At 33.1% G+C, this 18,961-nt stretch overlaps 1 protein-coding gene across 1 annotated transcript in view; it reads left to right on the top strand.

The window, feature by feature from the left end:
• Positions 1 to 9,378: 9,378 nt before the first annotated feature.
• LOC107445839 (zinc finger protein 521) overlaps positions 9,379 to 18,961 on the top strand; it is a 304,977-nt gene continuing 295,394 nt past the window's right edge. Inside the window, exon 1 of the mRNA XM_043038701.3 lies at positions 9,379 to 9,529. Coding sequence (XP_042894635.2) covers positions 9,523 to 9,529 — 7 coding nt within the window. The 5' untranslated portion in view covers positions 9,379 to 9,522. The remainder of the gene's footprint in view (positions 9,530 to 18,961) is intronic.

Raw genomic sequence — 18,961 nt, 5'->3', positions numbered from 1 at the left:
GATAGACTGCACATAAAAATATTGGTAAATAAATGGTTTATAAAATTTAATACTCACCGGAATTTTATTCCCATATATGTAGGCAGTACAATGTAGAAAACAACGCTCGTAAATGTAGAAAATGGCAAGAAAATAGAATAAAAAAGTTCTGAGACCTACAAATTTCTATCAAATAGTGATCTCGTGACGGTACGCACCGAGAATGATACAATCACGGTCGAATAACACGTTTCTGTCGTTGTCCACTAGATAGCTGCAATAGTCTAGTCCCTAGGCGACGTATCCCGTTTTGTCCGACTATCCCGTTTTATCCAACTCTCTCCTATGTACTTTATTTACGTCGCACTAGAGCTGCACAATGGGCTATTGGAGACGGTCTGGGAAACTACCTTGAAGACGATCCGATGACATGCCATCGCAATTTTGATCCTCTGCAGAGAGGATGCCTCCCCTGCCTCGGTAGTTCGACGACCTTCCCTCGAAGTCGAGCACTTTACGGTAGAAAAGTTTAACGAGGACCGACACCCTCGGTCCCTCCGCAGGCTGATCAAAGTGGTCACCCATCCGCTTACTGACCGCAACCAGTGATGCTTGACTTCGGTGTTCTACTGGGAACTGTGTCCTTATGATCAGTCCATCGCAGGACGCTAGAATGTTGCAGGAAAGTAATTTGGAAAAAGTAAGGTGGGATATATATATAAAGAACCATGTACACATTTAATTATACATTGTCCCCCAGTCATTAAATCACACAAACCACCTAAAGTATGAGTTCGGTACACTTCTACATAGAAGGTAGCAGAAGTATTAAAATTATTGATGTGAAGGAGAAGCCAACTGCAGAAAATTAAAATTTTAAGAAAATTTTAAATTTCACGTGTCATGTGTTGCAACGAGGGTGATGCGTGATAAAGGATACATTTTGTCTCGTTTGGCAAATACACTTGTAATTAAGTGGGTAAAATTCTTGATCAAATCTGATCCGGATTGTTTTGAGCGATAAAATAACAGAAAAAAAAATGGATGAATGCGAACGAAAATGAGTTTCGAGCTAACGTGGATTTTAAGACAGAGAAAAAAATTGCGCGCTGCATTCGGTGTCCTTTCCTCTTAAGTTTTTGATTAATGTCAATAACGAATGGTGTTCTGAAATAATACATGAAGAATATTGAAAATATATCAAAATAATGTTCATGAAATTCATTGGCAGCTTTTCTTGCATTTACCATAAACAAATTTTTCACTCAGTTCATTTACTGTGGTATTAAACTCTTTCTTATTTTTACTAACTCATTAGCAATTTACCGACACATAAAAATTCAATCAACAATTTTAATTAGAACGCGAAATAAATATGACAGCGTTTTTTTTCCTCGTCCCATCTCCTCTTGCATCCCTTTAAGCGTCAAAGTTGCGTCCCGAAGGACGCTTTAATGAACAATACACCGGTATTTCTTCCGAAATAAATTCTTAGTATGGAAGTATCACATTCGTCTTTGGCTTGAGGAGTATTGATGGGTGCCCCTAATGTAGTTATACACTTCCTCCGTCACCAATAAAAGGAGGGGGGTGGACCCCCGACTCCAGTTGAACTTTTCTCTTTTCCAAAACGGGAAAAAGAAATTTCTCCAGAACTCTATCTCAAAACCAAACTCTACCTTTCGCTTTTCTAATTAAATCGGATCCCTGGGGGAACCCCCGGAGGACGCGCATGCGCTGTGACAAGAAATTGAATAAGAAGGGACGGGGTAAGGGGTCGTCAAAAAGGAAGATAGGAGCCGCCCCGGCACAGCTCCCGTGGGGCTTATCCTTCTGCGCCCATCCGCCCATTAAGCGCTAAAATAGCGCCGAATTTGCTATTCCACTATTTATTGTGTTCATCTATTATTGAAGAAAGAAAATTCTTGAATGTCTTCTACCCCCTTACCTACACCTTTAAACCTCAGGGAAATTTGAGTAGGGGGTAAAGGAGTGTACGAGGGCAAGTAGCCAAGAAATATGCAAAGTTGGACCCACCCGCCGCCCTAACGTCCCTATTTGCTGATACATCATTGGAATAGAGAACCAAACGGCGAAATTAAAATGCCTCCCTATACCCCCTCCACTCCAAAGACTGTCTAGGGATTACACCAGGGCCAGAATTTCTTGTTCCCTAGACAGTCCTTCTTGGATTGATCGTGTGCTTGTTTTCCAGAAAACTCTTTTCCCGGACACGACCCCCTCCTTTTAATGCTACTACAGGAGCTTTTCTACGATTGCATTAGCACTGATCCCAGCGAAAGTTCTAATTTACTTTTTAATCCCCCTTTGGTTTGCATTTTCCGAACTTTCCACAAAAAGAAAGAGAGAAAGTAAAAATTTTATCGCCCCCTTGGATTAGTAAGTTTTCTTGGAATTAAAGAACCAACACCCATTAACCAGATCGAAATATTTGTGTTTTGGGTGCAATTCATTCCGTTGTCGTCTGCGTTATTGGTCTGTTGGGTCATTAAATTAACCATGTAAGCACCCATGTTTTAAATCATGCTGGGGATTTACAGAAATGAATTTTAACCAGTGTCTGCTTTAAGCATTATTTTTTTTTTCAAAAAGAATTTATTAATCTCTAATGCGTTGTTACTCTTAATATTGTTGTAATGGTGTTTTGCAACTATGATTTCAGACATAGATTAATTAGGAGATTTAAGGTATTGTTTCTCTTTAATCCTTTTAACAGATGCTACAGGAATCTAAAATTATCTACTACGTAAAAAAGAAAAAATCTATATATTGTATTTCTTTAAAGGAAATCTGAATTTAAACATTTAGTTTCAAAACAGCTAAAAAATTTGTATTTTTTGAAAGAACAAAACCAAGTTAAAAAAAGGGTTTACGTCCAACAGGTTTAAAAACAAAACCATTTCAGATGGAGTTAATTTTGATAGAAACTGACTTTTATCTGTTAATCACAAATCAAACAGTCTAGCTCAGATTTAATATTTTTTGTTTTGTAAGTTGTCATTTTTTCAATTATTTGAGTTGTCAGTTTTTCAATTTAATCAGAATGTTATTAATGTTTTATTATATAAGAAGAATTGTTATTATTCTTATATAATATTAGTATAATGCTTTATACTATATTAGTATAATGTTTTATTATATAAGAATAATGTTTGATAGTTAAAAAATAGGCTTAAAACTTGCCGAATAAAAAAAAAAATGCATACTTTAACTACCAAACTCGCATAAGTTTTTCTTCGTGTTATTTTAAGTTTAAATCATTGAAACTGGTTCTTCTGTTTTTTCCCCGAGATTTTTAACTTTTCACACTGAAGTAGCACTTCAACTACTTATAAATGAATAAAACCAGGACTGTGCCATTTATTTCATTAAAATAATTTTAGGTAGTTAAAGAAAAGGCATAACACTTGTTAAAAAAATGTGGATATTTTAACTACCTAATACATATAAATTGAAATTTTAAATCATTTCTCCTTCCTGTTATTTACAGTTAAATCATTGAAACTGGTTTTTCAGTTTGATCTGGAGATTTGACTTCTAAAGCACCCTGAAGTAGCGCCCCAACAACTTTCTTGATATCAGCGAATCGGACAGTTTAATTAGAGGGATATCGCAATTGGTCTTCGCAGAAAGCGCCAATTGAAGAAACAAATCATACTGAAGTCGCCAACGTGCTATTACATTTGAAATGATTGATAAGGACGGTTTCCCTTGTCTTAATTTCTTCGTTTAACCCATTTCTTGTTTTTCCACCATTTTTGTTCCTTATCAGCATCTTTGTACTAATGGCATTTACATGTTTCAATAGTTGAACTGTTGTAGCGAGTACTTGTGACATCAATTAAGAAGGGGCCTTTGATAAATTGGATGATGATTTCCTCTGAACACTGATGAATGCTGGGTAAAAGTTTAAGCAGATGTAGTTCGTGAACATTTCAACTGGAGAATAATGATCGGTTGGTTTTAACTGGAAAGAGATTAAATAGTTTTTTTTTCTTGAACTTACGAGGAAACATCGTGAAAACATGCATTTGCTTTTTGTTATTTATGTTCTTATAAGCAAAATTTAAGTCCCGAAGTCTCAGAAGTTCAATTCGTTATTCATATCTTACAAGAAAAGTATAGTTATAAAATCATTAAACTAAATAATTATGTTTCATACAGATAGATTTGATACTATTCCAATGCACCAGTTTAAAAATGAAATTAACATATTGTAAATGAAACTAGCTTCCAGTGTGCATTGTGGATGCACAATGGACGCTAGGAATTAATGAGGTAAATGTGTATTGGTATCCTTTTAAAAGCCTGCGACCAACAATATTTTGTACAATTTTATCTCTTAAGAATTGGTACTTTAGGATCTTTTTGTTTGTATGTCTTTATAAAGATATTGTCTATGTAAAAATGTAATTGTTTTTACTCTTGTTGGTCGGAATTTTAGATTACAATGGAAAAAGATTCGGTTTCGATAACAAAGAAAGGTGAGGAATTCAATTCAAGTTACTATTTGAACAGTTTTCAAATATCTATTTGTTAAGTCTAGTAAATTTTATTTCGTGATCGGAATGCGAAAGAAATACATTATAAAAATATCCTACAACATGCAATAATGCTAAAAATTAAAATTTATAATTTGTATGCACTAATTAAAAAAACTCCAATTAAGTTTAAGTTGTTGAAATTTATTAATTTTATTTCCTTTAAGTTATATATTTCTAAGAAAAAATCTCATTTTCAGCAACATTTAAAGTTTGGGTTTCAGAAAATCCAGTGCCTCTTTTCAAATTGTTTTTACACCTTCACTAAGTTTTTCTTTCATGAAAAATTATTATAAAATCAGGAGATTTGCATTTCTAATTACATTTTACTTCTAATATTTTTTAGTTTCACAGCGGTGCTTTTTTATGAAAATTATTAATGAACGTTGACGTACATGAAAGACGCACATAAGGAAAAGTATGTGCTTTATTTACGTCACACTAGAGCTGCATTATGGGCAATTGGAGACGGTCTGGGAAACATAACATCCCTGAGAATGATTTGAAGACATGGCCTCACAATTTGGATTCTCTGTAGAGGGAATAGCTCCCCTTCTTTGGTAGCTCAACGATCTGTGCGGAAAGTCGAGCTCTCTATGATAGAGCAGTTTAACGAGGACCAATACTGTGTACCCTCGATCGCTACGCAGGCTGATCAAAGTGGTCTCCAACCCATCCCGTTTACTGAACGCAACTAGTGATGTATGACTTTGGTGCTCTACTGGGAACCGTGTCTTTACGACCACTCTACTGCGGTACTGCACGAAAAAGGAAATCAGCAGTAATCTAGGTTCTGTATAGTTATAAATTTGATTAACGCGGAGAGAAGAAGAATAATGAAAAATAATTGGGGACGCACCATCAGCAAAATTTTAAATCCAAGTTTCATTTTCTACCTGACTCAAACTCTCTTATAAGAATATGAGGACAAACTGGAACTTACACGATTCGAAGTTTAAGACTTAGTTGCTTCTGTGAAAGATTGTTTTAGGAGGAAAAGTTTGCCAGATATGATATCCAGTATGGTAGTTTTGATGGTAATTGAAGATAGTGTATGGCAACGGCTAAAGGTCTGGTTTCTTAGGACAAGCGCCTTATCTCAGCGTCAGCGGGACGTCAACGTCCCGCTGACGCCAACAAAATACTGGTTTGTTAGCTCAAGGCCTGGTTTCTTAGAACTAGCGCCTTATCTGGGCGTCAGCGGAAAGTTGACGTAGAGCTGACGCCAAAAAAATACTTTTTTGTTAGCTCAGCGTGAGCAGTCTGTCCTACGCAGACATTATCTCTCATTGCGCATGCGTTAATAACGTAAACAAAGATTTATTTTGAATTTGTATTGATTTTGTTATTGTCGACCAGTGTTTTAGAGAACAAATAATGACTTTGTCCAAGAAAAAACACATTATAGCTGAGTTAAATGAAGAGTGCTATGTTTAATGAAGAAGCTATGTTTAATGTCGAAATCAAAATCTTGGCTGATTTCAATGTGCTGTTGGATGTTGTCCGCCATTGCTTCTGTGGTTAACGTCACGTTGTAATCCAACTGCAGTTGAGTTGGACGGCAATTGTAGTTCAAGATGAGCGCTCGATGACGCATACTATCAAACTCACAAATGGACCAATCAGAGGTTAGCGCTGATTTCCAGCTGACGGCGTCCTGTCCTAAGAAACCAAGCCTTTTAGAAATAAGAAGAGGGCTATTGGGATCTTACGGCTAAAGAATGTAAAGAAAGTCGACTCTCACCTCTTCTCGCATCGATATAAAGCCTGCTGACCTAAAAAACTCTTAATCTAATCAACGGGTTTTGATGTACTATGATGAAATCGGAATAGTTCGAAGGTATAACTTTAAATGCGCCAGTTTATTTGTGCAAACGATATTTTAAGTTATGAGAAAAAAGTTTAAAATAAACATGACCCTAATAAGTGTAATTTTCTTTTCTTGGTACATGGAAGAAAACTATAATCAAAAGAAATATTGTATTAACAGTTTAGTTGGGAAAGCTGCCGATTTCCTGAGTATGACAAAATACTCATAATTATGTTTAAAACTATTCTTTCTCTCTCGTATGCCTGTTTCGGTAGAGGGTTGAGATTGTTCTTTTTTTTCCAGTGGTGCCATCTATGGTCAAGAATTCGACTTCTGCCACACCCATACGTCACACCAGTTTACAGGGCGGACCCATTCATACATCCACTCATTCATCCACAGAACGTAATTTTGACCTGAATCAGAGAACAATCGATCTCCAATCCAGTACCCCTAGAGGTGTTGATTTGTTATGGGAACATGGAGGATTCTGCGACTCAACAGATTTAATGTGCATCAGTCAGTCACTATTTTACTAAACGGGGAGTCTTCGGACGGCGGGGTTTGAACCCACCATCTCTCGGACATTGACTGACCGCGCTACCGACAAGGCTATCTTGGCACAGTCTTAAAAGCCCATTTGTTAGAAAGTAATTTCATGGCATATTTTCATGATTATTTATTGTATTTTGTTAATTAATTTATTATTTGTTAAGATTCTTATAATTCTATGGCATTAAAAATTCATTAGAAATCGAACAAACAGCTCCACTTTCATAAAATTTAAAAAAAGTCGCATTTTTGAATTTGCATTTTTCAAGAACTTTTTGATTAGTTACGTGCGAATTTTTGAATTTGTTATTTAAAGTACATAGTTTATAGTTTAAAACGACGAAAGAAATTGGTGTTCTTAACTATTCAAAGTTTTTTGACCAAAATCAATCGAAATAATGAAAATAATTAATCCTTATAAATATTAATTTTTTGCGCGTAATGCAAATAATACGAGTTATGCAATTGAATGCAATATTCTTTAGATTCGCTTAAAAAGCTCCATTGATGAGGCAAAATATGCAAAAAGGGAAATTAAAATTCAGGGTCTCAAACATTCGACCACTCTCTTATTTAAACTATTGGGACCTTATTTTACCGATTGCGGTTTCTCTCGTATTTTGAGGGTCAAGAATCAGGTCAATAGATCAAAATTTAATAAGGTGTTTTACTTTTTATTTTGTGACCCGTACAGTGAATGCATAACCTTAATTTAACTTCTGTAATTCCTGATAAATAATGTAAGTTCAATAAAAATAATCAGTCTCAAGTTTAACCTTATGTTTCCAGTTCTATTAAGTTTTTCTTAAGCACAGATAATACACCGCTTAATTTAAAATCATGCCGAGCTATGTGATGAATTATTTAACTTGTAGCCATATAATCTTATATCTCTACAAAATTTTATTTTATTTTATAACCGTCGTTGAACAGCCGACCCAGTAACCTTGTGATTTTGTACCCAATCCAGAAGACAAGAGATGTCCATTTTCTTAAACAATTTCGAGCTAGGCCTAGTTTTTATATTTTATTTTACAACCGTCGTTGAACAGTTGACCCAATTTTATGGGTTTACGACATCTAATGTTCAACTCCGTAGCCTTGTAATTTTGAACCCAATCTAGAAGACAAGGAAACTCCTGGATCAAGTATAGGGAGAAATTTGCCTTCGTGGAAGACTTTTTGATACAGCTAACCTGCATTTGCGTTACATGGAGAGGAAAACCACGAGAACCTCCCATGGTTAGCCTGACGGCAAGGGGACTCTAACCCATGATCCGTCTACCACTGAGGATATTTCACGTCAACACTGTATTCGGTGCAAGCCGGATGCGGAATTCGAATCGACTGGGATTCGAACCCGGTTCGCCTTATTGTAAGGCTTTCAGCCGGTGATAAAAATGTTCCAAGCTCCAGTTCCACAACAAAGTGCCTGTACCCAGCTTGCTTGCAAACACTGACGGTAAACCGGAGTGGTCTGTGTAAACCGGAGCGATTACGGTATTGGGTTAAGACAGAAAAAGGTCATTGGTTCGTGTACCGAAAGAGAAAAATGGAGATATCCTCTGGTCTTTTTGTTATATAAACGATTTTTCAAAGAATTCAAATATTTTCGAAACGAATTCTTCCTTTTAATATAACAAATTTTCCAACGCGACAATATTTTTTGTCACTTTTTTTATCAAAATAAAAATTTAGATAAGATATACATTTAGAAATTGAGATTTTGATTGGTGCATTTAAAGTAGAACAATCAAATCACATCTAGTTGAAATGTTTCCTTAGTTTCAAAACTTTGTGAATCGCTATTATTCTTTGAAGTCTTAAATTCTTATTGTAGTGTATTTCTCTGAAAGAAACAGTTAAAATATTTATAAAGGAACTATTATTAAATAAAGAATAATGACGTCATGTAAAAATAGAATCAATCAGAGAACGAATTGAATCAATCAATTTAATAAACAGTCATGAAATGAACAAATGCTAATCGCCGTTTGCAGCAAAAACTTAAACCCGACATTGTTCGTAAAGATTTGCAAAAGCATAATCAAATAATAAAGAATAAATTATCAAGTTGAAAATATTTGGTCAAGTTGAAAATTTTGCATCACTAGCATAGCTTCACTCAAAACATTTAGTTAATTACTTATTTCAGGTGTTGTTGTTGTTGATTTACGTCGCACTAGAGCTGCACAATGGGCTATTGGCGACGGTCTGGGAAACATCCCTGAGGATGATCCGAAGACATGCCATCACAATTTTGATCCTCTGCAGAGGGGATGGCGCCCCCGCTTCGGTAGCCCAACGATCTGCACGCGAAGTCGAGCACTTTACGGTAGCACAGTTTAACGAGGACAAATACCGCACACCCTCGGTGCCTACGCAGACTGATCCAAGTGGACACCCACCCGCACACTGACCGCAGCTGGTGATGCTTGACTTCGGTGATGTGATGGGAACCGTGTCTTAACGATCAGTCCACTGCGGGACTATCTCAGGTGTATGATTATATTGATGGATGCTTGTGTGTGAATCATCATGGAAATTTTAAGCTGTAATTGAGTTAAAAAAAGAAGACATTTTTTTATTTATCGCCGACATCTTGAATTATGTTTTGCTATGACAGGTAAGCTTTAAATATTATTCAACTATTATCATCGAAGGAATCAAAGAGTTTAAATAATGTGATTTTTTAAGTACTTATTGTACTAACAATCATGAAATATAGAGAAAACTGATAAGCTATTGGAATGAAATTTTGTTCTAAACAATATCTATTGAAAAACAAAATGGAATTTATATTAAGTGCAAGGAATATAAAAATTCAGAATCATATTTGAAAATGTTAAAATTTAGTTATTCCTACTTTTAAGATATTAATAATGTATTCTATAACAATGTTATTTTAAAAATTTCATAAACTATAATTATCTAGTCATAACAACGAATTTTATCACATGGTAATTATAGCATTTTAAGATGAATAAAAATTGAGTGAGGTCTTATAATTACTATATTATTTTTAAATTATTTTAAGGAAGCTTATCTAAATATTTGAAACTTAAAAGAAAACTAAAGTTTTTTCATCTTAGAAACTTTAATGCTAGCTCGTAATTATTTAAAGTACATTTTAATAAAACTAAAGTAATATTTACTTAAAAAGTAAAGTACTAACTAAAGTACATTTTAACAAAACTAACATTTTGTGAAACTTATAATAAACGTTAAATGTAACGTTGATGGTGATTGATAGAACTTTTGTTTTCGCGAAATATTTGTAAGCTTAAAAATGGTGAACTCTTCTATATTTTTTGTAACTTTGTAGCAACGCTTGTTGTAGCAAGTCGTTTCCACATTTGCTGCAACAGCAAGTTGTAATATGTAACACTTGAAAACCTAAAAAAATTACTTGCTTAAAATTTTTGATAGTTCAGGTAATCAAATGTTGTGTTATAAAAAATCTGGTATAAATTGAGATTAGATCTCAGTAAAATCTTGGGTACTTCAAAATTTTCTATCTACATACTCGTACACAAAACTTAGAGCAAATATCAACTTCACGTTCCAAGTGAAGTTGACGGTTTTCAAAAATGAAACATTTGTGTAAAAAAAAAAGTGATGCAAATTCATTGCAGTAGGCATAAAACTTTCCTCCCAGAGTTTTAGTTCAGATGTATCCCACCAAGTGACGTTTAAGCTCTTTTAACTGCTTTTTTCTTGTTTAGATGTATTCAAATTATTTTTTCCGATAACACGTGATTTTGCCTGATGGTGGACAGTTAAAATACTTTCAATTATTTTACTTTGATTTACCAGTTACCAAGACATCAGCTGATTATATTTTGAACTAAAACCAGAATCGCTAAGAAGAAAAAGTTCTGGCTTTTCACTGAATTTGTTAAAGGAATTGTTTTTGTTTTAACCCTTTCCCTTATTCAATTTTTTAAAAACCGTCAAGCTATTTTGTAACACCTGTATTTAGTTGCACTTGTATTTGGTATTTCTAGGATTAAAATATTAGATTTGATTTACGTTATCGTTCAGAAATTCCACGATTTTTTTTCCGACAAAGCGAAATGTTAATGTAAATTAAAACCCCATCCTTTCACAATTCTTTTTTATTTCTCTTTTATTTTGGAACCTGGACAAGATTATTACACCGATAGATTTCTTTAAACTGAGTTTGCTTGAATAGACACGTCCAGATTTTTATAAAGCAACAATTTTGTAATTTAACTGGAAATGTTAAGTTCTCGCAACGGAGTAAAGCTGCAACACTAACTTTATAAATCAAAATTTGCGACCTTAACACAATCAGAGATTATAATTGTGAAAATTCAGATTAATCTAACATGCGTGACAAAATTTGCAGACATAAGGTATTTAAAATTTATGCGTAAAAACTTTTTGTTGTTTAAATTTAAGTTAAATTTCACACAATGGTACTGAAAAATGAAATAAATCCCTCTACAGTTATGCCTGCTATCAAGTAAAAGAAGGAAAAAAAATTACCTTTCGTTCTTTTCGAAATTAAGATTTGACTTTTTATAGAAAATAAGTTATGTTTTAAGGCTATGTTTTAAATACAAGTCTCACCAATTTTGTATGTCAATGTATTTGTTTAATTTTAAAAATCGAAGAAAACTTTGAAAAATAATTTGCAAAGGTTGTATTATCTGCTGTACCATCCTGAAGGAATTCTGTTACTAGAGCTGACTCTATGGGAAATAGGAAAATTTTTGAGACAATTATCTCAAGAAATTGTGAAAACGATTTTTCATTTGATTTAATTATAAACCATTTAATTTGGGAAAAAAGAAATAAAATTTTGTAATTCATCTATTAAATATTCCAAAAATCTAGTATTTTTTGTTTAGTCCTAAATTCAATAGTGCAATAAAAAATGGTAGATATATATATTTTGAAACAACTTTCTGTGATATTTACAAGAAGTTTACATTTTGCTTATAAAATTGGCAATAGCGGTATTTTTCAAAATGAACGTAGTTAAATCCATTTAATAGATGTGATTACGTGATCACAATTTGAACTTATAACTTAGTTATAAGTAACAGTTCACTAAGTAAGCAAGAAACATGAAGTACCGATATAAGGTAATGAGCACTCGTATTAAGATTCAAACTTAAGCCAAACTCTTACTTTGAATCACTGTTTTTTGGAGATCACTCATTTTTAAAAAAACAGCCGTTCCTGAAAAATAAGTGCCACTGGTGTGTACTCTATACTGTTTAAACTCTCTATTTGTAAACATTAAAGCACAACATATTAATTTAGAAAGGATGAAACCGAAAAAGTGGAAAGATCAGTGTTCACTATTGGCGTTTTTTATGCATTTCGGATTATCAGCATTTCGGATCAGTGCAATAGCACTTCCAGTTTGATAAACTGATATGAGTAACTAAAAAAGTGAAGCAATAAATTTCATTTAGATCACCTGACAGATTAGTTCGGTCTAAATTTACTTACAATACTCATTTCAAGATTATTTCTAACGAAACCATTTTGTTAAAGCTATGGGTGCACAGTTCCATTAGAAGCATTGACCAGTAGAATTTAATAAATGAATAAAAAAAATGTCGCCTGGTTAGAATTGACCCCATAATTAGTCTATACTCTTCCTTCAGCATGTAAGCATTTAGTAACATCGTACCTGTCATCCTGTCTCGCTTCTTAAAGATTTTTTTTCTCCCCCCATCGAGCATTGATGTATCATAGGCGCATCATTTGAACTTTTTGAAATGCTTGATGAATGATTGCGATTCTTAACATCAAAGCTCCTGAATGAATTGATAAGTCAATTTGTTATAAATATTCATTAAGTCACCAGCTGTCCCATGGGTGAAAAATTCACTGCCACAGCAGACCTCTTCAACCGAAGACAGGGACTTGATACATCATGAGAAATTACAAATTGGATATAAAGATTTGACAGGGGACAAAGGTAGATTGCCTGGTATTTCTTTTGCACTTTGTTGGTTGTAAAAGGACATTCACATGTTCTTCATTAGCCATAACACAATCACAATTGAAAGATTGTAGCTTCCGGGATTAAAAAATTAGAATTTATAGAAGGTTATGTCATAGTTTTTAACATACTTTTCTAAATTTGTCGAATTTAAATATTTAATGGCTTCATCAATTGTACCTGAGATGAATAACAATGGGAACGCTATTTGAAAAGTTGTAACATGCTAAAGAGGAAAAGATATAGAATGTTTACTTTGATGCCACAGATTTAACACGGGCTGAGTTATTTGACATTTTTAATGAAATTGATTGTTTTGGTTAAATAAGCGAAAACAAGTATGAAAGATTTTTTTTATCCTGATAGATTTTTAGAAATTTTACATTGATTGGATTTGATAATCTGGAATTTATAGATAGCTCATAACTGTTTTTATGATTTATTGTTTATTGCAAAAGGAGATTTGCATGATCTTCGTTAGTCATACAATATGAAGATGATTGTAGCTTCCGGGAGAATTGAAAAAAAAATTGGAATTCCTAGATGTCATAGTTTTAACATGTATTTAAAAGTTGTCGAATCAAAATACGAGTTTCTCCATCAATTGTAACCAAGATGATTAACAATCAAGATGTTTTACTTTTTGTAAAGTTATAACACGCTAAAGCGGAAAAGATATGAAATGTTTATTTTGATGTAGCAGCATTTAACTCATGTTGAGTAATTTTAACATTTTAATAAATTTTATTGATTTGATTAAACAAGTGAAAAAATATCTTAAAGATTTTTATATCTTTATAGATCTTAAGAAATTATTTAATCGATCGGATTTAATAACCTGCTATTTATAGATTGTTCATAATTCTTTTATGTGTTATTGTTTGTTGAAAAAGAACAATCGCACGAGCTTCGTTAGTGAAAACTCTTATTACAACATGGAGATAATTTTTTCTTTTGGGAGAAGATTTGAGAAAAATTAGATTTTCTAGAAGGTTATGTCATAGAATTTAAAACATTTCTTAAATTTGTTGCGTCAAATACTAGTTTTTCCATCAATTCTAACCAGGATGATTAATAATCAAGTTTTTTTTTGTAAAGTTGTCACTTGCTAAAAAGGAAACGATATAAAATGTTTACTTTGATGTAACAGCCTTAACACACATTAGTAGTTCAACATTTTAATAAGAATTATTGCATTGGTTAAAAGATTGAAAAAAACATGTCTGAACAATTTTTATATTTTGATAATTCGTGAGAAATTGTATTAACTGGATTTAATAATCTGGTATTTATAGATAGTACATAAACTCTTAAGATTTATTGCTCGTTGCGAAAAGACTTTCACCTGATCTTCGTTAATCCTAATGCAATATGAAAATTATTGTTTCCTTCGGGAGAATAACTGAAAATAATTTCTAGAAATTAATTTCTTAATTTTTAACATATACTTTTTTTTTAAAATTTGAGGAACTGAAGCATGATTTTCTTCATCAATTTTAACAAAGATGAATAATAATCCAGATCTTTTGTAAAGTTGTAACACTAAAGAGAAGATTTAAAATATTTACTATGATGCAACAGATTCAACACGAGTTCTATAATTTAACATTTTAATGAAATTGGTTGTTTTGGTTAAAAGAGTGAAGAAAAATGACTAAACAATTTTCATATTTTGATAGATTGTAGACGAATAAACTGGATAGATTGTTGGATAGAAATTATAAATTGATTCTCTCACCCCTCGTACTCAGTGAAAATAATTAGGATACGTTCTGTATTATGAATGTATCAAAATATATTTCTAATGTGTAAGAATACATTAGAAGTATAAAAAAATAAATAATTGAAGATAATATTTTGCTTGAATTAAATTTTTTAAGCGATTTCTTAAATTTTCAATAAACGCGAAATTTAATTCCATTTTTAGTATTTTGCATTAAATCTTTATTTTAATTTGGAAAGAACGATAAAGAAATACAACTATGAAAAAAAAAACTTTTTTTCAAAGCGCTGTAAATAAATTTTCAGTTTCTTACCAAATGAAAAACCGTATTTGGCTGTATACCCTAAAAGGAAAAGAAAAAAAAAACCCTCTTCACTTCTCTTCAACCACAAGAGAAAGCGTTTAAGAGTCATACATATTTCATGAGATATAGCGATTTCTGAAATAGCGGTGAAAAATCTCAGTCTTGGCTCCCCAGGCGGCAAAGGAAGATAGTTCCGGTCTAAAACTGATGTAAGAGGGGAAAATTCTGCTTCATAATGCCAATATTTGGCGCAAAAAAATTTTTTTTCTTGATTTTTCTGTTCTTTTAAAATGGGTGCCGTTTCTGATGCGTTATACATAAGTGACCGGAGGCGGTAACATCATTATGATTAGGGATTTCGAAATGGGTAACTTTTTGATCGATTTTTCTTCATTGGAGAAGATAAATTGGTGTATGGGTTAGATGAGTACATTTTCTGGGAAATGATTCGAACTCTGGAGAGTTTTTGTAAGAGCATAGCCTAAAGACAATATCAGAAATGAATTTTATAATAATTTTACTAATGCAATTTGTGGAACAGTTTTCAAAAGTTAGATTACCATTAAGGAATTTCATGTCTTAAAAATGTGAGATGGGTTAAAAATGTTTAAATATGGAAAACCAAACAAGCACATTTTCTATAATAAATTTACATCCAAATTATAATAGTTAACGTTCTTTAAAGTTATAAATAGCTCAATAACGTTATAAAATTTATTAAATATGCTACTGGCAGAAAAGGAAACCCATCTTGTATGCAATATCCTAAATCCACCTGCAAAGCAAGAAATTGTTTAATTTTGCTAACTCAGACTAGGCATTGATTAACAGGCAAAGTAAGAATTATGGTTATATCACATTTCTAATTTGTATGATTATGATTTATTATTATTATTAGTTGAAAATAATTTATTTGTGCAAACAGTAAGATATTTATCTTAAGTGTATTGGGACAAACTAGCCCTCGTTAGTGACTTTTTGATGGAGCTAACCAGCATTTACGTTACACGAAGAGGAAAATCACGAAAATCTTCCACAGTTAGCCCGATGGCAAGGAGATTCTAATCTATGATCTTTCTACAACTGACGATACTTTGCGCCAGCACTGTGGTCTGTGCGAGCTGGAAGCAGAATTCGTATCAATCAGCCATCGCTGGAATTCGAATTCTCATAGGGAGATTAATTTATTGATGTGGCTTTTTAATATATATAATAAAATTATAATTCTATAATAAAATTATAACAAAAATCAGGTGTATTGAATGAATAGGGTTTAATCTCCAGTGATATGCGGGTTTTGTTATTCTGGAATTTATATATTTTGTTATTTTGTTCTCATAATATAAAACATTTCTTTTAAAACATATGTTCATCCAAATCTACAACAACATCCGACTTTTTAATAGCCTAAATTGAGAAAATTTCTTATTGATACGATTTCCAAAATTCAATATAGTTTGAGTAGTATGGCGTTTTTAGATTTCGGCAAAATCTCTGAAGCTAACAAAGTTATTTTTTTTTAAATTTTCAATAAGTCTTCGCCAGCCAATCATGGCACTCAAGTTACAGGTTGGCCGTCCATGATTTGCTAAATCACTCTAAAATCTTTTAAAACGTAATTATAAAATGAAAAATACTCTAATTACGCCATCGAAGCTAATGTTTTTATGAAATAAATTAAAATTTTGATTAGTCTCTTTTAAACTGCTTGACATAGCACAAAATATTACAATTAAACAAATAAATATTTAGGCGGGTTTTTGAAAGTTAATTAAATTGTTTTTTAAGTATAATTATTTTCTACAAAAACAATGATCTGCTCAGCTAAAAAACTAATAAAAGCAGAAACAATTTAGAGCATCAAGGATCAGTTCATTAGCGTGATTTCAAGATATTTTCAGGTAAACAATAGCGCAAAGCTAACATTGATGATATTTATGGCGTTGTTTTTCCAATCAACAATATAACCATTGACAGCAAACAGCCGCCATCTCACGAATCTTCTGTTGTCCATACACGTTGCGTTTGATCATAAATTCCAATTGAACATGAAAACAATCGACGGGGAAACTTCTTTTCAGAATTCAAGACGTCTGTAACAAATGGTAGCCAGCTCATTAGAACCCTGCTGATCATTGAAATAATATACGGCAACATACGTACACAAGGACAAGAGGAAGTCTACTTGTCATCATTCACGTTCTAAAAAAACCCAAAGAGTGAGGCATCGTTCTTTTAAACTAAAGTGGTGCAAGGAATATGATAAACTTTATCGGGCAACCGATGAGAATCTGATGAATGTCGAATCGTTAGGTAAATATTCCTGTACATAGCAGCAAATGCATACAAATTGTTTGGTAGATCTCCCTATTTATTATGTCTAACGGGGAAAGGCAAATTGTTTGGTAGATGTAAATATTACGCTTATTACGTCCAACGGATATAGGCAAATTGTTTGTTGAATTTGTTGCTTGTTGCATCGAATGGATATTGTTTGGAGAATTTTGTGTTTTTTTTACTTGAAATAGATATTGTCTGGTAAGTTTTGTCCGATTATTAAATCTAACATAAAAGTGTCCTAGTATAGTAGTATAGTAAGCTATCCCATTTATCATTCAATGGATATGGAAAAAAACTGCTTTTATCAAATTTACAGATGGTCCGTAATTATCTGACAAATTTTTATCAAATTTGCAGATTATTGTGAAAAATCTGAAAATTATTTTCATTTTGGATGCTATCGTATTTCTGGTCATCTGACATGATTTAATCTTCATAACTTGAAGACATGATTCTTTTGCTTCCTTTTTACAAATCTGTATTTAGTGATCTCTTTTGGCTAAAATATTCATTTCAAATCATCTAAATGTTTTTCTCTCTTACTTTTCTTACATTTTCATGCTAAAAAAGAGACTAAAAATTGGCATAAATGATAAGAAAATTGAAAGGTTCCAGGCAATAACAATGCAAGTAATGATACTCAAATATCATAGTTTGGCGAGGAACAACTTAAGTTTATTAAATCACAAAGTTCGCATTGTTCTTCCCCTCAACGCACCCCCGCACACACACTATTTACTACACATTTTTTTTATTTCCAATACCCACCTGTGTTAATTTTTCATTAATACAGCCACCTGAACGGCAGATTTGTTGGCCACTCTTTCGGAGGCACCATATTAGGTGGACCAACGTTGCTCCCACAGTAAGGACAGATAGTACAGAAAATGAAAGAACATCCATGCTTTCCCCGGGATTCAAACCCAGAACCTTTCTGATGAAAGGCCAGTTCCTTGACCCCTATACAGTCCGGTCGGTTGTATTTACCGATTTTACAGTCATACTCACTTCTAGCAGTCCCGCAGTGGACTGATCGTTAAGACACGGTTCTCATCAGATCACCGAAGTCAAGCATCACTGGCTGCGGTCAGTGTGCGGGTGGGTGACCCACTTGGATCAGTCTGCGTAGGGACCGAGGGTGTGCGGTATTGGTCCTCGTTAAACTGTGCTACCGTAAAGTGCTCGACTTCGCGTGTAGGTCGTTGGGCTACCGAAGCGGGGGTGCCATCCCCTCTGCAGAGGATCAAAATTGTGATGGCATGTCTTCGGATCATCCTCAGGGATGTTTCCCAGACCGTCGCCAATAGCCCATGGTGCAGCTCTAGTGCGACGTAAATCAACAACAACAACAACACTTCTAGCAATAATCGATTCAACTATTTTGAAGGGAAAAAAATGGTAATAAAATGAAAAAATAAAATGAATGTATTGCACCAAGCATCAAAATTGGATAGAGTTAATAAAAAAGTAATAAAAAATACTCAGTTATTCGAATTAATCTATCCATCCAAGACCCAGCGTCCAATACGCTGGACAATATGTGGTTTGACAAGTTTATCACTAAAAAATATTATAAGGTTTGTTTTTCTATTTATGTGCCTAAAAGTGATTGTCTAAATAAAGATGTATATTTAAATTTACTCTCGTTTTTCGTAAATCATAATTTTACTTAAAAACTAGCTGAATACCCATTCTCCGTAAGGAG

Source organism: Parasteatoda tepidariorum, chromosome 9, assembly GCF_982258835.1.
Source record: "Parasteatoda tepidariorum strain Cologne lab strain chromosome 9, Ptep-v5.0, whole genome shotgun sequence".
NCBI classification, from domain to species: Eukaryota; Metazoa; Arthropoda; class Arachnida; order Araneae; family Theridiidae; genus Parasteatoda; species Parasteatoda tepidariorum.
The sequence above is the reverse complement of the archived record's forward strand: the minus strand, read 5'-3'. Positions and strand labels throughout refer to the sequence as shown.